General features: G+C 41.4%; 1 protein-coding gene across 1 annotated transcript in view; it reads right to left on the bottom strand.

Annotated features, from left to right (window-relative positions):
- The window catches only part of spi1b (Spi-1 proto-oncogene b), a 10,462-nt gene extending 2,529 nt beyond the window's left edge, over positions 1–7,933 (bottom strand). Inside the window, 4 exon segments of the mRNA XM_029143407.3 lie at positions 1,230–1,274; positions 1,277–1,425; positions 2,619–2,712; positions 3,123–7,933. Of these exon segments, the coding sequence (XP_028999240.2) occupies positions 1,230–1,274; positions 1,277–1,425; positions 2,619–2,712; positions 3,123–3,164 (330 nt within the window). The 5' untranslated portion in view covers positions 3,165–7,933.
- Positions 7,934–10,509: the final 2,576 nt, after the last annotated feature.

Below are 10,509 nucleotides of genomic sequence, written 5' to 3'. Positions count from 1 at the left end.
TGGTGCTGTCTGAATTTACTGGCACTGATGCATTATTCTGGGCTGTCAGTGTGTGGTCTGAGATCTGCTACAGCTCAAGGCCTCGGCCTGCAACACCTCAGTGTCTTTATAAGGTCCTTAATAAAAGAAACAAACAGACGTGGTGGAAATGTGAATTCCATGTGTGAACAGCGGTTTTCATGTTCTCACGTCATGTTTCAACTGATGCATTAACACTTGTTTTTCACACGCAAACACTTTTTTCTCCCTTTGTAAAAGTGGCAGATCAATTGTTTGTTTTTTTGTTTTTTTAAAGGGAAATTTCACTCGCCCTCGAGTGAATACCATCATGTGACCTTCAGTCACACATGCTTTGAGGCGTCTCTGTGAGGGAGGCAAACGGCACCAATACATGGCTGGTGGCTGAAATCAAACAGTTGGGTTTTTTACTGTAGATCAGTGGAGTCTGTTGCTGCCTTTTTAAGTTATATCTATTTATCCTAAAACAGATGATCAATGTAGTATAGTATTATTACTACAGAATGAGCAGTACTAGATGTACAGTACACATAATAACATTGAATATTATCAGTCATTTACTGATTTTGGTTTATTCTCCTCAGGTTCAAATACAAACATTTCTAGTGTTGTCAAAGCTCAATGTATTCAAAAGGTTTGCTTTTGAAAATATTTATACGCTTTCAACTTTGGCCTCACCATTTTCTGAAATGGCAAGAGTTAAATAAAGTTTAAAATAATGAATCCATTTTGTAATAATTTTTTTTTCTGTTTTCAAAATTACAAACTAAAATATACCTTTGACCACCTCTAGAAGACAAGTAAAGTAAGTAAAAATGTTTTAATGCTAAAAATAAAAAGTAATTTATTATATTTATTTTAAGTACGTCTCTGTTCTGGCTCACTGGTTCACGACTGGAGGGTGTAGCACGCAGGGGGAACGTGGCCTTTTCTTCTAAGTATGGGACATTTTTAAATGAACTAAACTTAAAGATTTTCTTATAACGGAGATTCACTTCCTGATTCTTAGAGCGGGACCCTAAACGGCCTCCACGTCCCTGACGGTGTCATTTCTGAGTCAGTGTGGTTGATGTCGTCTACAGCGGAGCTCACATTTCTACAAACTCATCACTAAAACTACTGCGAGCCTTATTTGACTAATGGAATATTACAAGACTCACCAGTGATTTCACGGCTTCGTTGTAAAATGACTGGGTGACTGGGGCACTTACTGGCTGCTGTAACACGTGTGGATGGGCGCCGAGGCTCGGGTCGATCAGGCCTCTGCATCGTATCGAATGGCCTCGTGTCGTATGAGGCCGGGCGGGTGCAGCGCCTGCACACTCTGCAGCTCTGTGAAGTTGGTCTCTTGGAGGTTTTCAAATTCTGCAGAATGTACGTGGGGGTGAGGGTGGTAGTCCCAGTGATCTAAATAAAGAAGGTGAGAAACAGTGTAATGGCCACAGGCTGCTTTAGTATCTGGTGAGCACAGTTCGTGGCTCTACTGTAAATCAGCAAGTGAAGCACTGTAAAGATAATGAAAAATACCCACATTACTTGATTAAATAACAACACCAAAGCCTCTGTCATGTACAATGCGTCAAGTAAAGTCATGTAAAGTCAAGTAAGGTCAAGTAGAAACTAACAGTACTTGCTTAAGTTTGCATAAAACAAAATGTGGAGAAGAAGAGACAATTCAGCATGAAGCTCCTTCCTGTTTGTTGCACAAGTAGCCGCTCTGACGCAGTCGCTCACTTGGAATTTGCGCGACTTTTCATATCCTTCACTCTTTATTCTTTACACGACGCATTCGTGAATTTAGATGAATTCAAATTTTGAAAAAGACAGATACGACTGTCGTTTCAATTTCAACCTTTCATTACATTACACAACCATTACAATAAGCGAGAGCCAAATGCACCTGAATAGACAGTAATTTCACAATAAAACTAAAATACATGTAGAAAATAAGTAAAAATAATCATATTAATTACACAATGAAGACATTGAATAAACTGTAATAGTGTAAAACCACTGTTTAATGACGGACCGAATCAAATTCCTTGCTCGTCCTCTACAAACTTGGCAATAAAACTGATTCTGACTCTAATTAATGAATTTAAAATGCTGACATTTCAGTCATGAAACTGAACTGAAGTTTTTTCAGTGCCGGTGTCTTTTGGAAAGGTCAAGAAAATGCTTTTCCCTCTATTTAGATTGTTTTGGTGCAATATTCAAAACAGTTGATTGCCAGAGAAAGTAAAGCACCTCTCTTGTATCAAATATAACCCCATGGGGCGAAAGTTGTTCTATGTCTGTAGTCGAAAGAAATGGCATCTGTTTCCTGTGTTCCATGATGTGGTGCGCTCCAGCTGCACACGCTGCAGCCCTATCACGTTCAATAGTGTCGCCTCATCAGGCCACGGTGGTTAATTTGGAAAAGAAAAATGCACATGACTCAAATGGGCGCTTTCTGTTCATAAAGACAAGCGCGAGCAGCCTAAAACACAAAGGACGAATTTCAGCTGATTTCACTTGTGTCTTTGACATTCCTCCCAATAAGCACTGAGCAGAACAAGTGGGGATCAGTCCCAGAGGCGGGTCGGTGTTGGAGGACTCACCTGCCTGGATATCTGGGTCTAAGACATAAGGGTTGTAGTATTCTGTGGGTAGGTGATGCCTGTAGATGTCTGAATCGTACATTTCTTCTGAGTGCTGCAAAAAAAGTCAAAAAGATCATCAGCCACAAAATCAAAATAAAAAAATTAGTGGTACAAAAATCCTTCATATTAATTCTCAGTCAGGTTCACATTGTCTTTAAATATAATTACAGTAAACCAGTCGTTAAAATAAGACCTTTTTTTCTTACCACGACTGTCCTGAAACTATCAAGAACTTTTGGGTTTCGTTTTCATACTGCCCGTACTTTTAAACGTTGTATCCTGTATTCAAATCGATGTTGACTCACAATAAGTGGTGTTATTTATATTGTCATAGACTATGAACGCTCTCGTGTTTCTCGTTCATGCCCCTCTGAAAGCAAACTGCTCTGCGAATCGTCACGAGCCTCAGACGTCGCTTCAGCCTCTAAGGGACTCAGTGATAATTGAATAAATTGTACTTACAGGTGGGATGAGGTAGCTCTCCATTCTGTACGGATGCAACATGGAGACCTCTCCTCCAACAGACCGAGTCACAGACACTTTGCTGGCAAAACGCTCTCACAACCTTTCAAAACTTTTGCGGCACCATTGCACAATGTTTCAAAATTTCCTTTCAACGAAGCCAAAATCTCTCTCTCTCTCTCTCTCTCTCTCTCTCTCTCTCTCTCTCTCTCTCTCTCTCTCTCTCTCTCTCTCTCTCTCTCTCTCTCTCTCTCTCTCTCTCTCTCTCTCTCTCTCTCTCTCTCTCTCTCTCTCTGTCTGTCTTTGTCTCTTCTGTTCTATACAGTAGTACTCACTTAATGGCATTAACTACACTCCGAGGCCTTTAGCGGCGTCAAATGAAGCTAAACACACAAGGTTCTGGCTGTTGGTAAAATGAAAATGGAACTTTCGTGTGGGTGGGAGCGTTGGAGTGCGACCGCTGCACATCCCTGGTCATTGATGATTTGTCAGGGGAGATGAAACTTATATCTGACTATATGTCCTGTTCCGTCCCTCAGCAGCCAATCATGGCCGAGGACTTTCCTCACACGCTGCCGCTCTCAGAAACGGGTGATAAACCCAGACTACAATTAACAGTCCCATATCTAAGTGTTGTAAGTGTTGCTGATTGTATCTATTTCCTGAGCCTTTTCATCTTAGCATGCGTCCAAACAGCAGGGGGTCTCACCAGCACTCAGCGTGTCAGGGGAGCTGTAGATACTGTACACAGTGGACAGCAGGGATCCTTTAAGACAGCTTTTATTTCAGCATATAACTATTAAATATGTACATCACTGCAGCTGTGTGAACAAATGATAAATGGTACTGTACAGTGTGCAAATAATCAACAATTTAATATTGTTGTTATCATTTCATTCACTCCACTTTCCAATATATGTCAAGGCACAATGCAGTAAAATCCATTCATCAGTCAGGGACAGCACGTTAGTTAGATTTAGCCAAAAAGCTGCTTTACATCTCAAAAGACTTGATTCTGTGAGCCGTAAACGTTTAAACATAGAATTATTTGCTCGCATGCACAGCAAAGACACTGTTTATTTTGACCATATGTGTTATTTTTGGTGCGTGAGGTGTCAAACTACAAAACACTGTAAACAGCTGTGTTTCCGGGGTTCTGACGGCGGAGGCGAAACTGAAGGGGTCGAAAGTGTGGACTGTCACAAAATGACTGAAATACGCTGTTTGGTGATGTAAACAGAGCGTGGCCGTATCCGTGCCCCCCTTCACACGTGCGTTCATACGCAGCTGGGAGATAAGATGAAGGCACAGAATCTGTGTTGTAACCGGAGATACTGCCCTGATACCGGGCCCTCCTGGGGCCTGAGCTCCTCTGATGTGAGACGACGGACACCCAGGAAGCCGCGGCACATGTCCCCGTCGGGTTGAGCTGCATCAGCCGCCGACGCCGGCGGTGCTGCTGCACGTCCACAGGCGAAGCCAAACCACGCTGGTTTCCGCCTGATGCATATTCATGTGCGAAGACGCTGCGGCGTGTTTCCCAGACGCTCAGACGAGTACAGTAAATCTGAGTGTGTATAGTTAGCGCCGCCTGCTCGAGAGGAAGACTGCAGCGCTCTGATAAGCGAGCGCTGAAAATATTATTTCTGTGAGATCTAAGTGAGGCCGTGTGAGTGCGCGTCGGTGTGTATCTCCCGGCCTCGGAGCGTTGATTCCTCTGAGGCCTCAGCTGCTTCTCTGGAGGCAGATACAGAAAGGCTTGAGCGTGTAAACGGCCACTTATCTGACGCTCTACATCGACACAGTACAGTGTTATTGTCTATTGTCGTTTGTGTACCTGCATCGTCCAAGTGTCTGTTTTGGGAGCTGTTGAAACCACACAGACTGTGGCCAGCCCTCGAACGGCCCCTGAACTAATCACAGCTGCCTGAGCTAAACTGATAACATACAGTACAGCAGTATTTTCCAAAGGTATTAATACACAGAGTTTAGGTGCAGTTTTATTTTAAACACTACTTTCAGTGACGACAAAAGCAAATGTTTTCTGCTGATGTTTTGTGTTCTCGTTGAACAAGTTAAAACTGACTGAACTGCGTGAGTTCAACTTGATATTTTAGTTACTGTAAATGACTGAAAACACTGAACACTGTTTATTTCTATACGTTTTTTACTTTTTTCAGGTTTCGGACATCTTCAACACTCTTCTGCACTGGCCCTCAGTGTGTTTGTCTTCTGTGTGGCCTCAGAGGTGCAGTGCATTACACCAGCAGTGACATATTATCGAATGAGGAACTGGGAACTTCTTTCAGATTCAGTTCCTTGAAGGTTGCATTTAAATGAATCCATTTACGTGTTGTAAAGTCAGGATGATCCAGGCTTCAGTAAGAGCTGTCTGCTTGTTCACTGCGTTTGTTTTCAATATTTTTATTGTTGTGTGGCCCACTGATTTACATTGATATTAAATCAAAATGTACACACTATGCATTACTCACAATTGAATTTTCTAATGGATTTTAATGTGGAAAACCGTAGGAAAATCCTAATAACAAATAATAATTTTATTAAAATGATTTCAACTCCACCTCTGTTCTCTACACACACGTGAACTGTACCTGTTTAACTGAAAACATAGCTTTTTTTCTGGTTGAGCTCTTCACTCTACTTTTCACACTCTGACGGCAAATTGCAACATCATGAAAAGACCGTGAACACCATAACCCCAACAGATCACATGCCCTGTCTGCAGTGTTTTTCCAAACTGTTGTCATGTGCATTGGTGCGTTAGTCTTCATGACTCTGACTTGTGTTGCCCAAATATCCTTACAATTCATCCTCACTATACAATGTCCTGTTTGGGCGTCTGCCTGTGTTATTTGTCTATGGGCGGTGCAGGACTCTGCACCAGCAGCAACCCAGGGCCTGGGTCAGTGTAGCGTCTGACAGCTGTGCATCCCATCGGCCCCCGTCTTTGACAGTTTGTCCAGAAACATGCACACAAGTCCCCCGGCGGGAGTCATTTTGTCCTCCCGTACAGAGGAGCAGGTACTGTAGCAGTCTTGCACCTGTCCAGCTCTCACTGCTTTCCTCCTCCATGCTTGTGAGACCTATGTGGACATGATTAACTCAAGGGTTTGTGCAGCCTGAGTGGGCTGCAGATACTGTCTCATACTAACAGTGGTTTGGACAAACTAAACCTCAACTAACTTAAGGGTCTGTTGCTTGTTAGAAGCTGCCAAAGGTGCAGAGCAAAGATGAGGGAGGGTAGTGGGTGCTCAAAGTAGGAAGAGCCAAATTATCTATCTCTATTTTTTAAAATATGATTCTTTTTATATTAAAACACAAAAGTATGATAACAATCACATGTTTGCTCAGTCTGACTCAAACCAGGATGGATCAGGGAGACAGACTGTGGTTTTGCCTAAGGCGCCAAACTCCCAGGAGCCTCTGTGGATATTATTAGCACTGATCAAGGTGCAACTGAGTCACAATCACTTTTGTCCCTGAAGTTTGACTGAGTTAGTGACGAACTGTCATATTCCATCATGTCATGTTAAAGGTGCAATGGAATGAGATGTACATTGAACATCTCACTTTTCTCACCACTTCTTGTAAAATAAATTTAGTTTTTTCGAAATTAAAGGACCAAAATACTTTGTCCATCGTTATTTACAATACCGTGAAGACAAGAGGGGGCCTCACAGGGTATAGGAACAGGTGTCTGTGTTATTGTGTCAGCCTCTAACTGAATGCCTAAACATATGCCCAGTGACCTATGCTGCACTTAATGTCACCAACAGTGTTATATTTATAAAAGTGCAAGTGCCACACAGCGAGGTCCTGGTTGGGTCCCCACGGGGTGAAACTGAACACGGTCTTAGTTTTGATCAACCCACAGATCTCTGTCAGTGCATTTATTGTGTTCCTTAACATTTTTTTTTTTTGCTGATTTAAAAGTTTTTCTCAGACGCGTTGAGTCCTCTTTGCTTCACTCTCATAGTCACAGCGCACGGTCACAAGATCGTGCCCACACAGCCTCGCAGAGGGGAATGACACGCATGACCACTGACTGTGGAAAACAGGATACAGGCTACGTCGCAACAGGAAGTGTTGCACTCCTCCTCTGCAGAACATCAGTTTGACCAGAATGACTGCAGGTTGATGTCCACACTCTGTAACTCCTGTGGCAGTATTCAAATTTTGTAATCATCTTTGTTCAACACTTCTTTTGAGATAGTTGAGTAATTCAGCTGAAAAAAGGTTTCGAGCTTGAAAAAGTAAAAGAAAACAGCAGACTGTAGTATCTTTATACTTTTTATCTTTATGTAAATAAAGACTCCAATGTGACTGAATCTTCTAAAGTAGTATTACATTTAATAAACATTTATAAACACAATTATAGCATATAATATATATGTATATATATATAATTTACTCTAAAGGTCTAAACATTCGTCTTATTTTAGCTTATAGAGCATTTAAATTGTCAATCATCATTGTACATCTTGTATATCTGTACATATGAGTTTATGTAGAATCTATATTTATGTATGAAGCAGAAAATTAAGGGTAAAAATGAAAACTTGTATTTTTTAAACTCAGAACAAAAACAAAAGCAAGGAAAAGAAAATCCAGACTCAGTGTGTGATTCAGTGTGAAATTTACAGTACGCGCACACACGTTTAAATAGCTGTGAACAGAGTATAACTACAAAGCAAAACATTCTAATACTTCGTCTGACATTAACCCGCTCGCACATATGAGGAAAGCCAGGAAACGCCCACAGTTGTGCTCAGAGAACAAGTCTGTTGGGGTCTTACCGTCGTCCTCTGTACAGCAGAGAGGAAGAGAAGGTGTCCACTCGGGAGTTGTTGAACTACTGGAAGCTTAATGTCAAAGGTGGTTGAAAAATGCAGGCTTTCTATATATCTGAATTAACAGGGGAACTAAAAACTTCCTTAATTCTACCAAGTTCGATTGGTACCATAAGGCTTCTTCTTCTTCTTCCTATTCTTCTTCTTCTTCTTTGTCTTCTTCCTTATTAAAAACAAGAAGGTGACGAAGTCTCAAAACAAAGGGCTGTGAATGTGTGTACAGTACCTCTGATGTCAGTGAGTTCATTTCATCAGACCACATATTAAAATCATCCATATCATCCAGAGGCCCCCGCTGTTTTCTGTCATCTATGCATATGTCCTACAAATCGGAATGATAAAATGTAAAATTATGCAGTTACTGCATGTTAAATGTGCCATTTGTTTGCCATTTAAGTTCAATTGGCAACTGAATTTTAAACTACAATATGGTGAGCAAGTTAAATGTGACCTCTATCTGCTGTACGTGCACCTTTACCAGGTAAGAGTGAAGACAGCAAAATTCATTTTAAAATAATTTCAATTTGTGACCAATCACATAAATACACTAGTCAGATGACTTGATGTATATACTGAGGGCACTGCAAGCTCATTACATGCTGAGCCACAATTCTTGCAGGTCAATGTCAACTTTGACGTCTTCATCAAAGCCTGATCCGAGTGCCTGCAATGAACAACTGTGCGTCTGCAGAGGTGTGGTGTGATCCATGAGCGACATGCAGTTACTAATGGAAAATCTCAAAAACAAAGGTGTGCTATAGAATATTTCAGTTCTGTGGGTGGACAGTCCACGAGGAGGCCTTTGTTTCCTGGCTGATAGTCACCCGAGGTTTCAGTGGCCATCGTGTGTTTCACAATGACATGGAACGGTCGCTTGACATGCATGCAAGGGGACATCCAGACCTCTCACTTCTTATTCCTGATTCCTCATTTTCTCTGGACTCCACAAGAATCGACTATCAGACTGGGCTGTGGGTATTATTAGACAAGGGTGAATCACAAGGCACACACCGCACATGCACACACACACACGACAGTGGAAAGGTTTTTTTGTGTTTGTTTGTGTCATAACACATCGGAGAACACATATTATGCAGCATTAGTCCTGATCTGTGACCTCGACCTGTTTAATAATGTTCAAAATGAACTTTTTGGAATACTTTAATTGGTAATCTGCACGCAAACATGCACGCTCACCCGCGTACACGCTTTAGGCCCCTACTCCACCAAACAACAAGTTCCTCTTTCTTTGTGCATTGCTCAAGTCAGACAGGGATGAGTCAGTGCGGATATTAATCATGTTTTTTGTTATCTTCGCATCTCACTCCGCTCAGTCTGCCTGTTAGAGTTAGCCACTCTAACAGGCAGCCACTTAAAAATCGTTGAACTTAAAAATTGCTTAGGCTCCGCAAAACGTAAAAAGCAACACACTTAAACAGCGTGTCCTTAATTTGACTTTGACAATTTTTTTAATTATAGCATATTATGCTATTCGTTGTTCTAATGACGAGTGCACCAGAAACAGCAGATTGGTGAGAGCTATGTGCTTCCCTTTAAACATCTGGCTTACAGTACATCTTCCCAAGTGATTACAAAAGACAAAGGCCAGGTTTAAAGGGAAGATGATGGACTACAGTATTACTGGTGTCATGATATAACCACCTTCTTCCCCTGACAGATGTCAGGGTAAACTATATAATCATGTATTATTATTTCTGCACCCTGGCACCGTCAGAGGCACCACCTGGTGGCTGGGCTGATTAAGAGACGGACTGGACCTTGGGTGCTGTGTTTGAGCTGAGGTCAGACTGGCACTGCTGACAACTGCCTTTAGAGAGGGAACCTAGGTGTGTGTTGTCAGTCTAACCGGTCTAAGAAAGGCCTCTCTGCTTAGAATGTTAGAATGTTATTAGGCATAATTCAGATCATTTAGTAAAATCTCCAGTGCATCACTTGACTACAGACTTAACTTTTATTCTACTAGAATTCACCGTCAGCTCAGCCAAAGTATACAGTATGTAACCAAGTTAGGTGAAATTAGCTCATTGTAAGTAACATACAGTAAAGTCTAAGACAAGGGTTTGGGGTACCGCTTAAAAAAATGTTGTATATTGTAGGAACGGCTCATGCTTTTCTTCCTTGCCTTTGTTGTACAGTAGAATAGTTGGTTTGTTGACACATTACTGCCACCTGTCTTCCAGTGCAATAGCACAAAGTCACTGGGAGTGAGCTTGGTCAGATCACCACGAGTTAAAAGCGCTGCTCTTTAGCATTAGAAAAGAACTTTAACTTTGATCTTATTATTGAACATCTGCGGAGCAAGAAAATGTCTTTCCACCTTCATTTAATCTGTCACCGTGATTCAGTCACTATTTATATGCATTTCAAAAAAACGATGATTACACCTTTGGACACACTTTATATTGTGTAAATATGTCAAATTTATATACAGTATGCATATTTTGCACTATGGCCTTATTGTACTATAATATTATGACATTGACAGACATTTTATC

The sequence above is a fragment of the Betta splendens genome, chromosome 3 (genome assembly GCF_900634795.4).
Source record: "Betta splendens chromosome 3, fBetSpl5.4, whole genome shotgun sequence".
In the NCBI taxonomy this organism is placed as follows: domain Eukaryota; kingdom Metazoa; phylum Chordata; class Actinopteri; order Anabantiformes; family Osphronemidae; genus Betta; species Betta splendens.
The sequence above is the reverse complement of the archived record's forward strand: the minus strand, read 5'-3'. Positions and strand labels throughout refer to the sequence as shown.